This window comes from Terrapene carolina, unplaced genomic scaffold, assembly GCF_002925995.2.
Source record: "Terrapene carolina triunguis isolate 2854851 unplaced genomic scaffold, T_m_triunguis-2.0 Scaffold32862, whole genome shotgun sequence".
NCBI classification, from domain to species: Eukaryota; Metazoa; Chordata; order Testudines; family Emydidae; genus Terrapene; species Terrapene triunguis.
Genome location: NW_020697213.1, coordinates 487,451 through 510,263, shown reverse-complemented (window position 1 = coordinate 510,263; position 22,813 = coordinate 487,451). Strand labels below are relative to the sequence as shown.

Sequence of the window (22,813 nt, the reverse complement as noted above, 5' to 3'; positions counted from 1 at the left end):
CTAGGGGGGTTCCATAGGGATAGGTACTTAACTCAATGCTATTCAACATGAACTCCTAGTGCGATGCTGTGGCCAAAAGGGCTAATTAATTTGCTGGCTGTATAAACAGGGGAGTAATAAGTAGGAATAGAGGAGTCATTTTTACCTCTGTACATGGCATTGGCAAAATTGATATGTGAATAATGGGGACAATTCTGGTATCTACATTTTTAAAAGGACATTGAAAAATTGGAGAGAGCACAGAAAAGCACCACAAAAATAATTTGATGGTTTGTTTAGCTTATTAAAAAGAAGATTGAGAGATAACTTGATTAGAGTATACAAGTACCTTCACAGGGAGAAAATATGGGGTACTAACGAGCTCTTTATTTTTAAAAACAACTTCACTGACTTTTTGAAACACGTCCTTTTATTACCTCTATATAAGTATTAAGCATGAATTAACTATTTAGAACAGATCCTCTTCTATGAAGTCTAACTCTGAGCACTGATTTCACATTTTCCTTTCCACCCCCATGGTTTCATAGATAATCTTTAGTATTTTGGGATAAATGGTGTATATCCAACAGAAATGCAACTGTATTGGCTTATACACACGTAAACTTTTTGCATGTTCCACTGAAGGTGACAGAAGTTTCTCAAAAGGCATGGGTGTAATTTACTTATTTCCTGCCTTTAATGACTAACACTTTCAAGGACAGGACTGTAACCATTACCACTTACCACTTTACACCTCTACAAAGCTGTACAAACACAGTTAATTTTGTAGCCTCCAAAGTAGCTGTTTTTCTAAACCGTAATATTAGAATTGAGGATTTTTAACACTTACTGTTTTGAATCCCGAATAGGAATATTCCTGAAGTCTGTTGAGATGAAGCAGGAGAATTCTGCAGGTGGTTGATAGCACTTCCTGTTGTACTGTGAAACAAAGAAGACTGTTGCTGTGCAGGAGAAGCAGCTCCCTGAATCCCTGTCAGATTGTTCGGAGAAGAGTAGGTGGGAGACTGCTGCAGCTCTTGCTGGCTCATGCTAGTCTGCAGGGCAGACATGGAAGCTGAAGAGATGAAGAGGGTGACTTGCTGCTCTTGAGAACCTGGTGATCCTTGAACCAACTGAATCTGGGGTGAGTTATGAAACATGGTGGGCTGCTGTGTCTCTGGCTGGCTGGACCCAGGATTCTGAAGTGGAGTCACTGTTGTTTGACCCTGGAACTGCATGGGCTGTTGATCTTGATTCATTGGCGCCATATTGGATTGTGCATGAAAAAGAGATTGGTTCTGCTGCTCCTGATTAGTGATTGGATTTTGATTTGGGTTGAAAATCATCGTCTGCTTCTGAGAAGCAATTGTACTCGTATTTTGAGTACTGAACATCATGTTCTGCTGCTGTGGCTGCTGTTCCTGGGATGGAGGGCTACTCTGAATAGCAACCATTGAATGTTGAGGCTGGAAGATAGCCCCTTGTTGGTTCTGGGGCATTGTACTAGACTGGAGGGAGCCTAGTGATACTTGTGTCTGAAACAAACCCTGCTGAGTGGGCTGAGCTTGGGGTTGATCTTGGGGAATCATAGGGTTCTGAATGTGGGGTATCTGTGCCTGCTGCTGGAAAGAAGTTTGCTGCTCAGTGTTTGTGGCTGTCTGAAGTGGAGAAATGGAATTCTGTGTTGTAAAGAATGACATCTGTTCTTCTTGAGTTACAGGGTTGTTCATTGAATTCTGGGAAAGGAACATGTTGGCTGATTGCTGGTCTTGAGGTACAGAAGAGCTCTGCAATACACCCAGGGTGTTCTGGGAGTGGAACATTGGAGTCTGCAATTGGTCTGAAGAAGAGGAAGTGGTCTGATTGTGGACAATGGAATTTGGACTACGAAAAATAGACCCTTGTGTTTCCTGGGATATATTTTGAGCATCACCAATGGGATTCTGAGAGTGAAAAAGTTGAGCTTGTGAATGTGGGGATTGCTGCATGAAACTTCCTGACTGAATAGACATAATTTCCCCACCTTGCTGGAACAGTCCACCTCCCTGCTGTTGAGTTCCACCTGCCTGAACGGCCATCATGTTTTCCGTAGATGAAAAAAGGTTAACTTGAGGCTGACTTTCCCCACTGTGTTGCATCTGAACCATGGTCTGAAACACATTGTTTTGCATCTGTTTATTCTGTCCTGAAGCTTCTTCTCCATCTGCAGAACTCGATGTCTGAAACATGGTAGAGCCATTGGTCGAGACTTGCTGCTGAGCAGTAGTAGTTGTTTCATTTCCAGAAACACCAGAAGATGAGGAGAATAACTCACACTGCATCTGCATGTCTTCGCTTGTTGATAGCCCACTTAGCAAGTGGGAAGCTTGCTGGTAAACAGGGGACTGCTGGAGGTTTCCATTTCCTGAAGCTGCTGAGGAGAATAGATCAGATTGCATCTGTGTTGCAGCCTGGCACATACTTTGCTGCATTCCAATCACCATTGCTGCAGAAGTCTCCATTGCCTGCTGCTGCTGCTGATTGGACAATGAGCTCTCAGGCTGTGGATGGACATTTTCAGCTCTTCCAGACAAAAGATTCTCTTGCCTGGAATGGACTGCTGTCTCTGATGAGGAAAATATCCCAGGATTTACACTGTTTTGGATTTGACTAACTTGCTGAAAAATGTCTGCGCTGAGTTGCTCTTGAACATCCTCACTACTATCTGACCCAGAAAACAAAACAGAAGATAACTGCTGTTCAGCTTCTAAGACTTGCTGGACCAAATCAACATTTCCACTGCTTCCACTGGCAGTGCTGGTTGGAAAATTGCCAGCTTGCAGTTGCTGTATAGTGTTCTGTAACTGACTCACACTGTTTGCTGGTGAGAAAATACTTGATGAAATCTGTTGCTGTAGTGTCTGTGCTGGTTCTGATAGTGTTGACTGTTGTTGCTGCGAAGCCTCAGTTAACTGTGACAAAGTAACTACAGGGCTGTCTGATTGTAACACCTCTCTGGGTTGGGACTCTCTCGTCTGGAACTGTGCAGCTTGCTGCAATAGCGCATCACTATTCTGCAGTTGGCTGGGAGCAGAGACAGGAAAGCTACCGGGCTGTGAAATGTCCTGTGTTTGGATAGTAGTCAGAGTCTCTGCATTATACATTTTAGGCTGTATCTGCTGCTGTTTTTCACTCTCAGAAGGTAAATGAGAAGCAGCAGTTGAAAAGGTTCCATTTCCTGATATGCTGGACATATTTTCTAATGTTTGTTGAGTTGGTCCAACCACGTTTGTAGCCTGGTGGGAAAAAAAAGCAGTACACATTAAGAAGTATGTAGGATTACTCAGGTCATGCTTAGAAACCTTCACTGATGTCTTAGGATACGGTTATAGTTAATAAGATGACTTGCACTGCCACAAGAGATCAGTCAAATACTGCAGCTGATTTTAAAAGGGGATTCAACATTTTAACCAATAATATTTGTTGTTATGATGCTAAAATAAGGACGATCAAACCTTCTGTTTCACTGCATAAACTGATGCTGACTGGGACCAGGAAGGAATTTTCACTCCTGTACTCTGCAGAATTGGCTAGATATATTAAGTGGGGGTTTATTCACTTTTCTCTGAAGTATCAGATAGTGGACTATTGTAGACAAAACACTGGACTTCATGGACCAGTAGTGTGATCCAGTACAGCAAGCAAGGTTTATGTGCATCACTGTGGGAAACTCCTATTTGTGAAGCTATAAGCCAGATGTAGGATAAAATAACTTGCTCAGTTTTTGTTTTTGAGCCATTAACAGTAAAAGCTGATAGGCTAATTCAGTATGGGAAACTGGTTTGCAACCCTTAACTTTCAAGCTGATTTTTGTTCTGATGGGGGGGGGGGGGGGGAGGGGGGGAAGCATGTCTTAGAATCCAGATAGTTTTTTCTTTGTGGGAGGTAGTCTAAATTCTTAGCAGGAAGTGGTAGCATTCATTTCATAGACACATAGGTCAACAGTTTCAAACTTGGGTGCAAAAAGTTTAAACAATTGCATATTTAGGCAACTGTGTAAAAGTTGACCTGATTTTCATAGCTGATGAGCACTTCACAACTCACCTGGGTTTCAGTGGGAATAGTGGATATTTAGCATCTTTGAAAATCTAGTCACTTTTCTAAAGTTGCCTAAAAGTGGAATTGAGTGCCTAAGTTGTATGAACATTTTGGGTTTGTTTAGGTCATTTAATAAATAGTTGCAATGTAGAATGGCTTGCAGTATTTTCTTTTTCTCAAGTCTCCATGAAGTCATAGGTTTGCATGTATGTTTGTCCTGGCTTTATCCTGACTGTTCCTTGTTTCACTGACTGTGCTGTAAAGAAATAAAACTGTTCTTTATTTGTTGTGCTGCTGTACAACAGAGAAGCAGCCATACAATGGAGATACTACTACTGTTTTCCAGCTATTCTCCAGCTTTGTGTTATACCAACACATTTCCTGCAGCAGGTGCTTCCCTTCCTCAGCTGTTTTCCTGATCTTTTACTTACTTTGTCTTGGTTACAGTGCAGGTCTCATTTGGATATGTTGTCCAGCTTTGAGACACAAAAGCTGATACTCAGACCTTACAAATGAACCTGCCTGCACATAGTTGGAGAATGGAGATTACTCTAGGAGGAAAATTTCCACTGTCCTAGAAAAGAAGCAAAAGGCATCCCAAACAAAACATCCTAAATAAACCACTAGTAAGGGCTACCCGACTTTTTTCTTAAGTGATAAACTGATAACTATCTCCCTTTACAGGCACATGTACTGGCACTGGGTCATAATTTTTTCCTTTACTCTGCCTGGTTTCTCATGTTTTCCCATCTGTAGGATTTTTTCTCCCCCCACTCTGTATATTTATTGCTTTTTTCCTTTTTGCTCCTCCTCATTCTCCCAAGCCATGAGGGCAGGGGACTGGACTCGATGACCTCTCGAGGTCCCTTCCAGTCCTAGAATCTATGAATCTAAGTCAACAGAAAAGGCTGCTGCTCAGGGCAGGTCACTATTAGTAGCTTTCTGGAGGTTGTGTTTGATTTTATGGCTGAACACAGTGCACCAGGAGAACAGAGACTTTGGGCCAGCAAGCTACTAATAGAACTTGTACACCTGTGCTGCTCCACAGTCTGTTTCATTGAGGACAAGTGCAGGAGTCAGAGTGCTGTTGATGACTTTTAAGGGAATCACTCACTGCTTTATGTGCATGTCTGGATTACAGGTTTGACTGGATTTGGGCTATGAAGTTTTCACCACTCTCCTATTTCTCTCCTCTGCTACACACTACCATGAAATAGTCGGACATGCTGTCATGCCCAAAGCTTGGATAATCAGCATAGTGGGCTCACAATTTAGCTTACCTTGAAGATAGTGGGAGATCTTTTTTCGGCTGTAACTTCCATTGGAGCCACATCTTCATTCTTAATCACACTGGTCGGCATAAGTGGAGTTATCAAGGCACTAGGAAGAATATTTACTTTATCCAGGTTACAGCCAGTGGCTGCCACTGCTGCAAAACACAAAGAGTTGATAAAATGTTATCCTGCATTATAGCCTTTAAAAATCATGGCTCAATGTATTGACTCCTTAGTGGCAGACTACTAGGGAGATGGTGGCGCTTTTCCAGTGCAGTTTTGCTGGGATGCCATAAACTTTCCTCCTCACAAGAGATGGCATGCTAAAAGGAGAGAGATCACTATAAAAATCAGAAACCTTGAAACAATCTTGGAATACACATTAAACCCCATAAATCAAACAACTGTAGTGTCAGATAAACAGGATTTTAAACAAACAGCAATGCTATACTTTTGCATTTCACGCAAGAGTACATTTCTAGACCAGCATACCCATACTTAAATTGTCTAAATTACAAACTTCTAGGGTCAAGAAATGATTTTCCAGATTGAAATAACTTAACTATATTGCATTTGAGATCGCAATATGAAACAATCCGGTTTCAGGATATGTTTGCACAATGGCAAGTTCACAAAGCAGTTTGGTTAAGTCTTCATTGGGGCGAAACACTGTAAAACAAAAATCTTGACCTGATCTGTATGTCAGCTTTATCATGCAGTATGTAAGTAAGATCTAACTTTGTCCTCTAAATGTTTCTAAACTTGGAGGGCAGGCTTCTTGAGGAATTAATTTTTTTCAATCCTAAATCCTTTCTAATCTAATTGCAAATTGTGCCTGACACCAACTGATGTTTTGGATGTGAATAAAAGGGAATTACTTAATTTCAAAAGTTTGCTGAAACTGCAAGTCTCAGACCAAGAAGTAAAATATGAAGCCTGAATTCAACGAAGTGCTAATCTTTTTATCAAAGGGCTGTTATCTTTTGCATTTCTTATCATCCCAGACCCAAAATCAAGGCTATGAAACAATTTTCCTATTTGTAATATACACACAGCATAACATGATACTGACTATGAACAGCCTTCTGCAAAGTGCCCTGGACAATGCTTTCATGTCCTACTCCATGTTCCTAGTACACTTACTCTGCAAGAGATCAGAGGTTCTCTCCCAAAAGAACATTTTGTATCTTGAATAATAAATCCTCAGCCATTAGTTGAACATAGTGTATAAATAGCCAAACAGGCTCTCCTCCTCTTTCCATCCGCTCAGTTTTGGAATGTCTCCGAAAACTTAAACCACAGGATTTGCATATTGGCCAGTTAGCAGGGAATACGGTTTAAGTGAGACAAGAGTTTCAAAACATTATTTCCATTCTAGAATAGCTATGTGTTTTGGCCAATTTGATATATAGATAGTTATCTTTAAATGCTAAATGCTATTTGTTATCAGAATTTCTTTATGCTCTAAAGGCAGGATTTAGAAACTGTGTTATCTTTTAACTTTAGTCTCATTGTGCTTCTCAGGAACAATGAAAAGTTCTTAATGCATTTTTGAAGAAGTGGCAGATAAACAACCATGTTAGTACAAAGCTAATTCTAAATCCCAATGATATATGGGTTAAACACAAACAATGGTGTGTTCGTTCACAATCAAAGGTATATTTCTTAAACTTTTCAACAAAATTTGGCTGGGAGAATGAAACCCAACAGAAGAAATTGGGAGCACTTTGAAAAAGTAGTAAAATATCACAATATTTCTTTATGCTTAGCTCCAGTATTTCTTTAAATTTGTACTTTCTCAACCAATACTGCACTATTTAGGTAGTTATGTAGCACAGTCAGCACAGTATCTGGAGACTGACACCATCACCAACAATTTCAGAATAAATGTAGTATAATAGAGGCAATGTCAGATATAGAGCAGTTCTTTAGCCAGAGTCCCAAACCTTGTGGGTCCACACACATGAACACCCTTTCCAAGTTTTAAAGGGTGCCCTGAGATTAAACTCTAGTTAGCTGGTCTTCTGCACAGCACTGACATGGGCCAGAACTCCAGCATTCTTTCACAACGTTAGAACTGTGGATTTGATGTGGTTTTTCTTTTTCAATAAATGGAAAGGTTAACTTTGGAATGGAAAGAATCCCATGAGTAATGTGCATAAATATCCGTGAGAAATAGTAAAGCCTTCAGTGATGAGCATGGCAAAGCCTGGCAGCTAGTTATGTAACAGTATGTGTAAAGCTCAGTGGATTTGTCCCACTCCATTTGGCAGGGATGCCACTTACAGAGAACAATAACTGCAAAGATTAGTAGCAAGTAAGAGGATTTAAATAGCCAGGACACATAACAAAGGGGAGAGAGAAGGGTATAAATAAAAACAGGAATGGAATCATGGGCTCAGTGAATTGACACATTCAAGACATTAATGGGCATTTGGATTTATGAGAGAGTTTTTCTCTAAGGTCCTTTGCATTGAGAGCTCAATAAAGATACTTTGCATAAGTAGTGGGTTAAACATTCTTCCTCTGTTAAATCATTAACAACCTCAGTAGAAGAAAGTATGATGTTGTTACTTTTTATAATATAAATACACATTGAAGTTATATAATCTGTGTACAGCAATCCTATGCAGAGCCTTTGCCCCTTCCTGCCCTAAAACAAAAGTTTCCCCATCCCATCTACGGTACCAAGCTTGCGCATGTAGCCATAATGAATATGTCCGTACTAGGACTTTTTGCATTGTTCGTATCGCAATGGTGGAAGTGTTAGTTTAAACTGGGTGCAGGTGTTTTTTCCACTATGTCATCACCCTTCTCAATGTAGGGTGACAATGACAGCACCCCATCTACACAAACAATTCGACAACCATTTCTTCAAGTCATTTGTACCATTCCCTGTAACTGATGTGCAATGCATTCTGGGGTGATCCAGTCTGAATGTACCTAGATGCAGACAACAGCTCTGCACTCCAGAGAATAATCCTGAGTTGGAAGTGGATTTTAGTGTCTATAAACCAATAACCCCAGAAAGGATTTAATAGACTACGTTGGGGGTAGTGCCAAACTACAACTGCTTAAGCTATCAACTAAATTCAGTAAGGACTCAAAGGAAAAAGTAGCTTCAATCCAGGGCTACTCAAACTACAGAAAATGCATCCCTTCCTCAGGGCTGGAAGAACCTGAATAGCTAGGGCCTGAGACAGCCAAACAGAGGAAATTTGATTGCTGATAGGAAAGACCTGGGCAAGTGAGTCAAGTGCTTTTGTAGAGCCCCTGGAGAGGTGAACTTTGGGGTGGGGGGGGGTTGGATTTTTCTGTTTACTTCTCATGCCTTAGACAGCTGTGTGTTATTTAGGGATGGCCCAGCTTATGAAGTAGTTTTGCAACAGAAACTGATCCCAGTTCACATCAGACCCAATGGACTAATCCCCCTCTACTCCCTCCCGCCCCCCAAGGGAGGGACCTTTTTACTTGTCATTTTCAGAAAGGACCTAGAACAAGTATTAAGCTTTTGGTTAACTGCTCATCCCATGTGGCATTCCATTTTTGGGGAGCTGTAGGTCAGTGTTCCCTACAATTTCTCCTACGCATATGCGGAATGAATTTTATGTGCACCAATATGAAGATGATGTGTGACACATCACCTCCATATTAGTGCACATAACAAAATTCATGTGGCGGGGGTGGGGCCAAGGGTTTGGAGTGTGGGAGGGGGCTCAGGGCTGGGGCAGAGGGTTAGGGTGTGGGGGTGTCAGGACTCCGGCTGGGGGTGCGGGCTCTGGGGTGGGGCCAGGGGGTGCAGGCTGCCCCGGGGTTACAGCGGGGAGAGAGGACTACCCCTAGCTCTCTCTCCCCACAGCAGCACCTGGGCTTGGGGGGGAGAGGCGCCTCTCCCCACCACGGCAGCTCCGGGGCTGTGGCTGTGGAATAGGCGCCTCTCCCCTGGCTGCAGCTGGGGCGCCTCTCCCTCTGGCCACTGCAGGTCCGGGGCTTGGTTGTGGCTGGGGAAGGGGTGCCTCTCCCCTCAGTCGCGACACGTCTGGGGCTGGGCTGGGTTGGGACCCAGGGAGGGGCACCTCTCCCCTCGATTGCGGCAGGTCTGGGCCAGGGCTGGGGTGCCTCTCCCCCCGGTTGTGGCAGGTCTGGGCCGGGGCTGAGTTGGGGCGGGCACCTCTCCCCCCGGCTACAGCAAATCTGGGGCTGGGCTGGGTTGGGGCCAGGGTGCCTCTCCCCCCGGCTACAGCAAGTCTGGGGCTGGGTTGGGGCCAGGGTGCCTCTCCCCCTGGCTACAGCAGTTCCGGGACTGGGCTGGGGCTGGCAGAGAGAGGCGCCTCTCCCTGCCACAGCAGATCCAGGGCTGGGAGAGAGGCATCTCCCCCTGTCGCAGCCCTGAGCGCGTGTGCAGCGCTTAATAGGTTGCTGCGCAACCACACAGCTTAGAGGGGACTTAGATGTAGGTGATTAATTAGATTTTTTTTTTTTTTGGCTCCTCTCTTTCTTGTGGAGAAAGAAGGAAAAAAACCATGGAATCATAGAAACGTAGGACTGGAAGGGACCTCAGTAGATCATCTAGTCCAGTCGCCGGCACTGAGGCATGACTAAGTATTTTCTAGACCATTCCTAATAGGTGTTTGTCCAACCTGCTCTTAAAAACTTCTAATGACAGTGATTTCCCAACCTCCCTAGTTAGGAAGTATTTCCTAGTGTCTAACCTAAATCTCCCTTGCTGCAATTTAAGACCATTATTTCTTGTCCTGTCCTCAGTGGTTAAGGAGAACAATTTATCACCCTTCTCTTTATAACAACCTTTTACATACTTGAAAACTATCATCATGCCCCCACTCAGTCTTCTCTTCTCCAGACTAAACAAACCCAATTTTTTCAATCTTTCCTTGTAGGTCATGTTTTCTAGACCTTTAGTCATTTTTGTTGCTCTCCTCTGGACTTTCTCCAATCTGTCCACATCTTTCCTGAAGTGTGTTGTCCAGAACTGGACACAGTTCTCCAGTTGAAGCCTTATCAGTGCTGAGTAGAGCAGAAGAATTACTTTGTGTCTTGCTTACACCACTGCTGCTAATACATCCTAGAATAATGTTTGCTTTTTTTTTTTTTTGGCAACAGCATTACATTGTTGACTCATATTTAGTTTATGATCAACAGTAACCCCCGGATCCTTTTCTGTAGTCCTCCTTCCTAAGTAGGCATTTCCCATTTGTGCAACTGATTATTCCTTCCTAAGTACTCTGCATTTGTTATTGAATTTCATCCTAATTCAGATCATTTCTCCAGTTTGTCAAGTTCATTTTGAATTCTACTCCAGTCCTTCAAAGCACTTGCAACCCTCCCAGCTTGGTATCACCAGTGAACTTTATCTGTGTCATTATCCAAATCATTATGAAGATACCGAATAGCACCAGACCCATGACAGAGCCCTGCAGGACCCCACTCACTATGCCCTTCTAGTTTGATAGTGAACCACTGACAACTACTCTCAGAGTACAGGAGTACTTGTGGCACCTTAGAGACTAACAAATTTATTAGAGCATAAGCTTTCGTGGGCTACAGCCCACTTCTACGCTTTTCCAACCAGTTGTGCGCTCATCTTAGAGTAGGTTCATCAAGGCTGCATTTCTCTACATTGTTTATGAGAAGGTAAGACAGTAACAAAAGCCTCACTAAAGTTAAGATAGGACATCTACTACTTCCCCCTCAACAACAAAGCTTGTTACCCTGTCAAAGAAGGATATTAGGTTGGTTTGACATGATTTGTTCTTGACAAATCCATGTTGACTGTTACTTACTACCTTATTTTCTTCTAGGTGCTTATAAAAAGATTGTTTGATTATCTGCTACATTATCTTTCCGTGTACTGAATTTAAGCTGCCTGGTCTATAATCTCCTGGGTTGTCCTTATTCCCCTTTTTATAGATATATACAATATTTGTCTCTTTTCCAGTCTGCTGGGATCTCTCCTGTCCTCCAGGCATTCTCAAAAATAATCACTAATGGCTCCGAGATCTCTTCGACCAGTTCCTTAAGTATTCTAGGATATATTTAATCAGGCCATGTCAACTTGAAGACACTTAACTTATCTAAGGGCAGGTCTATACGAGAAGTGCTACATTGGCACAACTGCAGCAGGTCTAGTGAAGACACTATGTGGATGGGAGAGCACTCTCCCGTTGGTATAATTACTCTACCTCCATGAGAGTCAGAAGCTATGTCAGCGGAAGAGTGGCTTCCGGCGACATAGCGCCAGTGTGGACAGCGTTTAGGTCTCTGTAATTCGCATTGCTCAGAGGGGTGGCTTTTTAAGCAATAGTGTAGACTGCCCTAAATAATTCTTAATTCGTTCTGTTCCAATTTTAACCTGAGGCCCTATCCCAGTTACACTGATGTTCACTATGTTAGTCATCCTATCATTGCTAACTTTTTTGGCAAAAACTGAAACCAAAAAAGCATTTAACACTTCGGCCATTGCTGTGTTTTCTGTTATTGTCTTTCTCTCCTCACTGAGTAATGGGCCCACCGTGTCCTTGGTCTTCCTCTTGCTTCTCATATATTTGTGAAATATTTTCTTAGTACTCTTTAGGTTCCTAACTATTTTAATCTAATTTTTGCCTTGACCTTTCTAATTTTGTTACTGCATGCTTGTGTTGCTTTTTTGTATTCATCCTTCCCAATTTGACCTAGTTTCCACTTTTTGTATGACTCTGAGTTTCAGTGTTGTTGATGATCTCCTGGTTAAGCCAGGGTGGTCTCTTGCCATAATTCTTATCTCTCCGACGCAGTGCGATAGTTTGCTCTTGTGCCCTTAATAGTGTCTTTTTTAAAAACTGCCAACTCTCCTGAACTCTTTTTTCCCCTTAGAATTGCTTCTCATGGGATCTTACCTACCAGTGCTCTGAGTTTGCTAAAGTTTGCCTTCTCTAAGTCCACTGTCTGTATTCTGTTTTCCTTCCTACTATTCCTTGGAATCATGAACTCTACCATTTCATGATCATTTTCAGCCAAGCTGCTTTCCACTTTCAAATTTTCAACCAGATCCTGTTTGTCATAAAGGTTCTTCAAAGTCTTTCCCTACATTTTCCCTGCAAGGTTAAACCTCATTACATATTGTTCTGTCCTTGCTGATTGGTCAAAAAAGTGCATTTGGTTTCTAGTCACATCAACTGCCAAGGTCCAAATGTAAAACTATTAACTTTAAATATCAGCTTTGTGATTTTAACCTGGAGCTATGGATTCCTATCAAACTTGTGATCACATTGTTTAATCTGCTCTCCTTTCAAAGTGTCTTCAACAGAGCAGGTTACGGAAATTTCCATTAACCGTGGCACACTAGTTTTAACAAATGAATAGAAATGTCCCCCTCCTTTACTATGTTCCAATACATACAATTTAAATACACCTCCCACTTCAAAACCGGATAATTTTGCACTTGTATCTCATGAGCCAAGTGATGCAAATGTCCTGATTAAGCAGCATTAATCACACAACAGACACTGGAGGGAATGAGTGAAGAATATTAGAAATACACCTCTACCTCGATATAACGCGACCCAATAGAACACAAATTCGGATATAACGCGGTAAAGCAGTGCTCCGGGGGAGGGGGAGGTGAAGAGAAGGGGCCAGGGCTGCGCACTCCGGTGGATCAAAGCAAGTTCAATATAACGCAGTTTCACCTATAACACGGTAAGATTTTTTGGCTCCCGAGGACAGCGTTATATCGAGGTAGAGGTGTAGTAAGTATTCTCAACTTCCCCAGTGAAACCAGATATAAAAGCTCTACTAGGCAGCTACAGAACAGCCCCCACTCTACTTACAATACGGTCACAATGTAACTTCAACCCCTCTTAAGGTAATATCCAAAGCTAGAATGTTAAGAGGGGGTTGATGCTAAACTTAGTTCTTCTTAGTCTTTTAAATTTTATCTTGCATAAATTAATTCTCTTATATTTTCTAAATTCCTTGTAATAATTCCCATGTTAAGTGTGTAAGTGACAGAAACTTCATTTTCTCTAATATGCTTCCAAGGGATGAGGATGAAAGAAAGAGTGGAACATAGGGCAGTATACAGGAAGAGTCCAGATGGATTTTTTAAAACTTCTGAATGGTTTTTGCTCTATACTAATCCATGTTTATTTATATATATAAAAACACTGTAGTTGCAAGGTGAAGTCTTCAAAGTCAGAAAAGAAAAAGAAAAGTTATATGCATAGAATCTAATGATATGATCACAAACTATTTCTATGGGACCCCTAGCTCCTTCAGTGTACAATCTGGACAGGAATGATGGAGGAAGTTACAGCTCACTCATTAACATTGATAAGAATCAATTTAGTACCTTTTATAGCCTCTTCAAAAGAACAAGGCTGTGCTGGGCTGGAGATTTCTTTCTTCACATTAACATTCAGAGTACCAGCTGTTGAGACAAAAGACATTGCTGAATCTCAAGTATGTTGAAAGCATTCTCACAAGAAATGGCTACTTACCTTACAGTAACTGTGGGTCTTCAAGAGGTTTTACCCATATATATTCCACTTTTGGTGTGCATGTGCCCAATGGACTTGAGTTCAGATTCTTTTGGCCATTAATGTCCATTGCGGGCCATATTGGCACCCTGAGTTTCTTACTGCCTCTAATGGAGGGCATAAAGGGCAGGCCACCCCAACCACCTCTCCATTTCTTCACCAATATAGAACCTATATCTTTTCCGTCTCCTTGGTAGCACGGAAAGAGGGCAGGTTGTGGAATAGATATGGACAACACATCTCAAAGAGCCAAAGCTACTATAAGTAAATAATTGTTTTTTCTTCGAGTGCTTTGGAAACTCAATCAATGACCTAGATGACAGGAGGTGGGTGCCAGCAATCTACCTAAAAAAATTATTCCAAGAAAGCCCTACCAAAATAAGCATCAGATTTTGACGCTTCCACTGTGTAGTTATGCTTGGTAAACATATGCATTTAACACCACGTAGCTACCCTATATGTCTCTCTAGTTCTTCTCTACCCCTATCCTGATTGTGCTTCACACTCCCCCTCACCAGATCTCTCTCTCTCAAAGACCAGGTGCCCTCTTTTAAAGGTCAGCTGAGGTTAGTGGACCAGTCACAAGTGCACTGGCCCTGCTCTCACTTAAAGGGTCAATGGCACTCTGACATACCCTCAGAAGGCTTTTAAAAAAAATGTTGCAACTGTATGGTGTGAAAAATGTGAAATACACATGAACTGATGATCAGAAAGTTGAGATGCATACTAGGATCTGTCCATCTCTGAGATATCACATCTGGCTGGGGAGGCAATTGCACTGGAGGTTGGATGGAGATATTCTTCTGGTTTGAGAACCAGAATTGCCTCAGCCATGCCTGAACTACCATGACTATTCTGGCTGAATCCTGCCTGAGCTTCATGAAAACTCTTGGGATCAATAGAATTGGAAGGTAAGTGTACATCAGTCCTGGGGATCAGGGGATCAGAAATGCATCAGACAGGGATGCCAGACTTGGTCCTCCTCTGGAGCAGAGCTTTTGACACTTTTGTTTTCTTTGGTGGCAAAGAGGTCTATGACTGGATGACCCCACTTGAGTGGCCTTCATTGACCATTTGTGGCCACTTGCAAATAGTCTGCTGAGATCTGCCAGCACATTCTGTAATCCTGGTAAGTATTTCTGTCAGACTCATATAGAAATTCCGTAGGCATACACATTCATGACAAAGAATCTGCTCCCCCTTGTTTGTTTATATAAAACATTATTGAAGTGTTGTCTGTCAGGAATTGACTTATTCAACCTTTTAGAACTCAGAGGAAAATCGTGCAGGCCCGATTAATGGCCCTTAGCTACAAGGTATTTATGTGAAGCCAGGCTTCCTGAAGAGTCCATATGCCCCATGTCTGAGGATTGTCCAAGTGGACTTCCCACCCCAATGTGAAGGCATCTGTCACCAATGTCTTTGATGGCAATTGTGGAGAGGACACTTGCAAACTTTGAGAGTCTTTCCACCAGCTTAATGACAAGTGGTGCCGGCCACTTCCGAGAGCGGTGCGGGGCCCACAGCGCCACGGGGGGCAATTCAGCAGGCTGGATCCAAAGCCCTGAGGGGCCGGATCTGGCCCATAGTTTGCCCACCCCTAGTCTAGACAATACTCAGTCCTGCCGCAAGTGCAGGAGACAGTCCTACGATTCTATGTGTACAGGCACTCAAAAAAGAACCCATACAAAATACACAAGACACATTAGTTACATATTTCCAGGTCAAATTGGTCCTCATAAAATACATCAGTTTAACAATCATTCAGTAATTCACTTCTACTATCACATGAGGCAGAAAACAATCAGGATAAATTCAGGAGGAAAATGTTCACTTACATTTCCGGACAAGATTACATCTTCTAATACAGATACCAAATAAGTAAAAGTGAAAAATAAGGGAAAAAAGTCTTTGAGTCATGCAAATGCTCCTGGAACCCTCTTCCCCCATAATAAAAAGAGATGGTGTACCATGAATACTAGTATGATATTGGTAAACACATTTTACAACACACATATGAAATACAGCTTTTGTGGAGCTGAATACAGATATTCTCTGAAGGCAACATCTCCAAACAGAAGACTCCCTTTGGGTCACTGGGCCAAAGACCTGAACACTAGGCTGTACCCCACGAGCTCATTATAAACTTTGTGTGATCATTAATATTTTACCAAAATTACTTTAGACATTCAATATAGGGAATAAATTTCTAGCTCTCTTCTCTCACAATCAGATGATGTAAAGCTATCTATCCATTCTACTGACAGCCATGTTGTGTACAAGTAACAAGTAGACCATGCATTGGGATTTTCAAAGGAGCCTAAGGGAGTCAGGTGTCCAACTCCCCTGAGTTTAAAAAAAACAACAACAAAAAAAGAGTATCTCAGCCTATGGACTACAAATAGCTGCACTGAAGGTTTTCATCATAGCAAAGCTTTTATGTCTTTTTAACAGGTTTACAGTATATAGTCTCTCAGGCATTTGTAATTAATGTATAACTCCAATATCTAGCTGCCGCTCTCAACATTTCTCTAATCTTAATGTTTCACATAGACCATATTCATGAGAGTTCTCCTTGAATTTCTTTGCTCAGCAGAAATAGCAATGAGAGACATAGGACAGCAAGACATCAGGTTCTTATTATATTCTCATTTTGAAGCATGGAGAATAACACACAAAAGTCCTATGTAGCAAGGTAAGAGTAGATCTCTAGTGATGACGTTGTTGAATCTATTACATCTTTCCTTGTCCTCACCCTGATCGACAGAAAACAGAAGATGAGACTGACACAGCTGATCAAATATATATATAGCACTAAAGTGAAGAGCTGTAGGTTTACTAGTTAAAATAATCATTAACTAGCATTTCAGAGGAATTTTGTGTCTAAAGACTATGTTACCAGCGTGGGAATTACCAATGAGCCTCATATTCACTCCCAATGTAAGCACAATTTTCTGTGCACACACCTGTGTGAACCCTGTTGTGTTATGATGGCAATTTTCTGTCCATTGCAAAATCTGTCCAAATAGGATTTGCACATTAAAATTCTATCACCTGCATGCAGTTATTACTGCACTAATGAGTGCATGCAACATGTGGGAAGTGCAGTTGAAGCCTCACTGAAAATGAGATCCAATACATGTAAGTCTGGGAATAAGAGAAATTGTTACTATACCTCTCTAGAGGTACTTCCTTACAGTCACAGGCTCGTACAGTGGCGCTAACAGAGCTTGCACGACTCTTACATTCATCCTTTGTTTTATGCTGACTATGCTTCTGCTCTAGGTGTTCAACTGTAGCTATGCAGAACTTTTCATTGCCCTTTTTGCCATTACATAGGAGATCCCCTTGCATGATAGCTTGACCTCCCCGCATAAACAGAAGTAAATAAAATCACATCCCCTATGAGTATCATTAAGTTGCATATCTTATTTCTGCAGTGTAAGAGCCTCACAATGTATAGGTCATATTAGTGAATTATGGGACATCAGTTATGTAAAATAAATTCACATCTTATTCCCAGCCTAAGATAGTCAATAGTTTTCAAAGTTAAAAATAAAAAGAATTAGCAGTGTACTTCTAAAGTTTAATTTTCATTTCTAAATTGAACAAGCAAGCTGGGTACTGTATTAGAGATTGTGGCATCAAAAACAGAAATATGTGTATGATTTGCACCCTTCGGTCTTTCTACACGGAATGTTCGGTGCTATTTATTTTGCTATATCTTCCACTGCAAACACCTGTACCTTCACTTGCCCTGCAGCTTGGGTTCTTCCTTTTTTGAACTTATATAAACTTGAAATTGATACTACTATGTGAAAGCAGCAGCCTGTATCTGGCTGGGATTCCCTCGCTACATGCCATAACAAGGATGGAAGTTAACCCTTCAGACCTCATTACTTGACAGAGCAGATTTTGCTAACAAGAGGAGCTCCTAGAATATTCACATTTCTGATGCCAATATAACAAGTAACTAAAGAAATTTTGATAACCTGCAATGATCAAAGTTTACTGAGACTGAACAGTCGGTTAAATATTGCACAGTCTACGAGAAAACAAAAGCCTTCGATTTTATTTATTTTTGAGTAGTGAGGAAACATTTGCTCCCTAATTCTTCCTCAAGTCCCTTTCCCTCTATGGTTACCTGTCTGCCATGTGTAGGGTCTCCTCATCCTTTGCAAGCCTTTTCACCACAACTATTGCAATTGCTATTTGACTTCATTCTGTGCTTAGCCTCCTGTTCAGAAATGAATTTTAGGACTCAAGATCCAGGGTGTAGACAGCTGAGCCCTAAAGCTATTTGCCTTCATGACATCCCTAAGGGTGGCTCTCTCAGTACTCGACAGCACACACCATCATCTTCATTGCAATCATGACTGTTACTGTCCCTCCCTATATTAGGGTCTGGGGAACAGAAGAGTCCTTAGCTGAGGGAAGGAACCAGGAGCCTTTCAAAGTGTTTTGGCCAGTAGAGGAACTGTCATGTTAGTGACTCAAAACATTCTTCCTAGAATGCCTTGAAATTTCAGAAGGCTGCTAAAGCACCCATATGTGCCACTTATCAAAGAAGAAATGTCATTGTAATGGTATATTATTACTGAACATGTATATTTGTTGAAAAGCCTATTACCCAACTTCACACAGCTGCTACCCTTGTTAGCCCCTTTCTCTCTGCTTCAATATTCAAAAATTAAAATCAGAAAAGATCTTGCAGGCAATTTTGTCCATTCCCTCCCCTCATTTCTTCACTTTACGTACATGTATCTGGAGTGTATGTAAATGACTGCACATCATGAGATCTTCCAGCATTGGTCACCACATATATCCCCACAGAAACAGATGAGGTTATTTTCTGGTCGTGATATGGTGGCACCTTCACAATAAGATGATTCTGTATTGCAAGGAGAGAGAGTTCATATTAGAAAGATTTCTTCATTATTTTAATTGCAATTTAAAAGGTAACTATTATCCATCCAAAGCAAGCCAAATCAAAGCAAAAAATGGACTAGCACAAACACTAGCAAATACATTATAGTAATTTGGGGGAGGGATAGCTCAGTGGTTTGAGCATTGGCCTGCTAAACCCAGGGTTGTGAGTTCAATCCTTGAGGGGGCCATTTAGGGAACTGGGGTAAAAATCTGTCTGGGGATTGGTCCTGCTTTGAGCAGGGGGGTGGACTAGATGACCTCCTGAGGTCCCTTCCAACCCTGATATTCTATGTTTCTATATTCTATTCTAAAAGAAAACCTGTAAGAAGTGCAGGGGGGAAGGCGGTGAAGCTGTGCTTCTGTTAAAAGAAATGGACAACCATGTGAAGCTGAAAAGGACACTGGAATGTTCTGCCTACAGTGCTTATTTGTAACATATAGTGTAAATGGGGCGGGCGGGGAGGAAGAGTGGGAAAGACATACACATACCCTTGAACTCCGGCCCTGATTCAGCAAAATACTTAAGCATGTGCTTAACTTTAAAACCTGTGCTTAAATCCCACTGAAGTCAAAGAGAATTAAGTACACATTTAAGTACTTTGTTGAATCAGGGCCTCTGTACTCAATATGAGCAGAGGTTCAGGTTCTGGCAACTCAGGCAAAGAGAACCTGAGTACAAGAGTTCAGTACATCTCCTGAATTCAAGATATTTACCATTTCATAGGTACTGGCAAGTTATGTAAACACAGAAGATATGAAAAAGATAGAAGGACATCCACTTTGAAAGACAAGGCAAGGGGCAGAAGAGTCAAAGGGCTGCAGAATTCATTTGTACTTCCCTCTAGTCCCTTTTATTCTGCAGCGTTACAAGAGTTTTATGGTAATTTTTGCATGCAAGGTTTCAGTCATTTCTATCGCCTACCCTTTAAAGATAACGTATTACGTGAATGCAGCAAAAAAGTCCTTGTAAATAAAACCTCCCAATTCAGTTTCCTAGTATTTTAAATTCTTTTTACTAAAGAACATTTGAATGAGTATTTGCAAGAAAGTTCACAGAAAGCAGAAGTGTCACACAAATATTTGCTGGAGTATTCACACCAGATGTGCTTTTGCAGCCATTTGGAAAAGATCTTTTAATTCGCACAAAAGAGTCAAACAATTACAGACAACAAATAAATGTGTAAACGTCCTGTGACGTTGCACTCTATATGATTTTATGAAAATATGTTAATGAGTGTGAATATAATGTAACTGGAATATGCTTCATGCAAAAAGTCTCTTGTAAGGTTTCACTACAAAGCTTATAATCTACTGAGTGTGTTCATCCTATTTGTATGAATGCATCATTCTTATATCTGAAACTAGAAATATGAAATATAACTCTGAGGTCCTACTGTAATTATGCAAAGTGTGGGCCATTAATGGTGGTTTGGAATCTTGATGGCTTTCATTAACCAGAACAATTGACTGTAGATGGCTCTGTTTACTTGTAAGCCTTCCTGTGAGTCAGGAAGGCTTGGGGTCTCACAATGACATGTGATCATGTCACCTGAACTGGTATCCATAAGAAGGAGGGGTGGGAACCCAGAGAGGGACAAAGGTTTCCTGCCTTGTGCAAGAGATATATAAGGGGGGTGGAACAGAACAAAGGGGGCTGCAGTCATGAGAAATCCCCTAGCTACCACCTGAGCTGGAACAAGGACTGTATCAGGGGAAAGGATTGGGCCCAGACTAGGAAGGCATCCAGTCTGTGATAGAAGCTTACTGAAACATCTCTGAGGGTGAAATTTTATCTATACTCACTTTCTTACTGTATTAGGCTTAGACTTGCATGTTTTATTTTATTTTGCTTGATAATTCACTTTGTTCTTTCTGTAATTACTTGGAACCACTTAAATCCTACTTTTTGTATTTAATAAAATCACTTTTTACTTATTAATTAACCCAGAGTATATATTAATACTGGGGGTGGGGGAGAACAGCTGTGAATCTCTCTCTATCAGTGTTATAGAGGGCGAACAATTTATGAGTTTACCCTGTATAAGCTTTATACAGGGTAAAACGGATTTATTTGGGGTTTGGACCCCATTGGGAGTTGGGTATCTGAGTGCTGAAGACAGGAACACTTCTTAAACTGTTTTCAGCAGAAGCAATCATGAACAATCCACAGACCAACATTTGTTCCCAAACTATCTGTCCAACCATTAGAAATAAGAAATTGGTAAAAACTGTGTTTGTGGGCAATTTACCAACAGAAAAAAAATGATCAGCTCCAGTCAGCACTGTTTGCAATATTAATTCAACCTACAAGCCACCTAACTGTATGCAAAGATTAAGTCAATTACTGGGGAAAGTGTAACTAAACTAGAAAAAATTCAGCCAGACACAAAGAGCATAGAGAAGATACAATGCTTTCCCCCCACTGATAACACAATAACTCCCCAGGTGAAAGTCGTGGGCAAAATTTTAGATCCTTCCTTTGAACTATGTTATATGTACTATAACCTTTTACCAACTATTACATAAGGAGTCTCATTCACTGGCAAAACTGTGAAGTTCCACTCTGAGAAGAGAGTATAGCAAAGTAGCACCATTTTACTCACATATAGGTTCCTTGTACTTTCTGCTTATTATTTGTGTGTTAACACAGACAACCTGTTCTACGAGCCGTGCAAGTTATTTCTGTTAACCTTGCACAGCCAGCAAGAGCAGAATTTGAGTCATTACACATTTTCATGTTTACTAAGTTCCCATTCTATTTAGTGTTTTATACCACACAGCCATCATTGTGGTATCTAAGTGCCCAATTACAAAACCAAGTTACATTTATGCAAACCCACTAACAATGGGGTTGCTTTGGTGTCACTAAGGGCATAATTTTGTGAATGGAACCTTTATTTTTCCTTATAACACACCATAAGGGAAGATCCTAGATTAATTGTCAGTGCCACAAACTCCAAGGGGGAAAAAAACCACTTAATTTTACTTGCAAATGTAGCCTAATCTGGACTCAATAAGAGAAATAACTTGCAAGTTCACAATGCTATTTTTCTTGTCAATTTTCGGACTAGAACTGCACTTTAAATTCTGTTTTTGAAGTTTTAAACAAACTGATGTCAAAGACATCATTCCATAACATTTCTTTAGATTGCTAGGGATAATAAATAATATTCTTTCCAGCTAAAACCCAGTTTAGAAATCCCCTACAGCCAAGTCTGAATAAGACAACACTGCATTCTAAGTGAGTTTACACATCACACAGTGGGGCCTTCTGCAAATCACCCCTTAGCTTTGCCTCAGTGAGCCTTTAGTTAGGTTTTTGTATAGTAGCTTCTTCATTTATTCTAGATGGGTTGGGTCCTGTTACCTCAGAACATTTATCTTCTTATGAAATGCCACGGTACTTCTGGTTAGCTAGAGCACTCAAGCAGCCGGCCCGCAAATTTAATCTAGAGGGCAGTGGTAACAGGGAACCTTCAGCAAAAGGTCCTCAACTCTGGCAGTCCAACAAGAGCAGCTAATTCCAGAATCAATGAATTTCAGGATCACATTACAAAGTTACCTCTCCTAGGTCCTTCTGGTGGAAGAGATATAATCTAGAGTTTTAATTTGAGGGTGTGTGTAGGGCTGTATGCTTTACTGTAAAACTGAACATACCTAGAGCCATAGGTAGTCCTGTTTTACAGAAACAGAAATAGATTTTAAAAAGACTAGTAGGATAGGGAACCAATTGAGGATAATCTCATCCTTGGGAAAGGGGTATGGAATGCCTCGTAGAAATATCCTTGAAAGCAACAATCCCAAGCTTTTTTTTTTTTAAATATAAACACACTAGTTGGGGTGGAGAGGGACTCCCACCAAAGAAGAGATTCTCTATATCACAGAGCTTCGCCTTCATGCTCTCTCTCTCTGGGGCTTAGTATTTTCCTTTACTAAGGAGGGCAGCTAAGTTAAACATGTTTCTGTACCTTTTTTTATGCTGTTTTTCAATCTTAAAATTGACTATCTGCCTTAGTACTT

The 22,813-nt window shown here is 41.2% G+C and overlaps 1 protein-coding gene across 1 annotated transcript in view; it reads right to left on the bottom strand.

The window, feature by feature from the left end:
* Positions 1-22,813, bottom strand: part of LOC112118520 (nuclear factor of activated T-cells 5) — a 132,970-nt gene that overhangs the window by 12,537 nt on the left and 97,620 nt on the right. Inside the window, exons 9-12 of the mRNA XM_026663199.2 lie at positions 18,623-18,755; positions 13,678-13,755; positions 5,337-5,485; positions 830-3,254 (exon numbers count right to left, since the gene is read on the bottom strand). Of these exons, the coding sequence (XP_026518984.1) occupies positions 830-3,254; positions 5,337-5,485; positions 13,678-13,755; positions 18,623-18,755 (2,785 nt within the window). The remainder of the gene's footprint in view (positions 1-829; positions 3,255-5,336; positions 5,486-13,677; positions 13,756-18,622; positions 18,756-22,813) is intronic.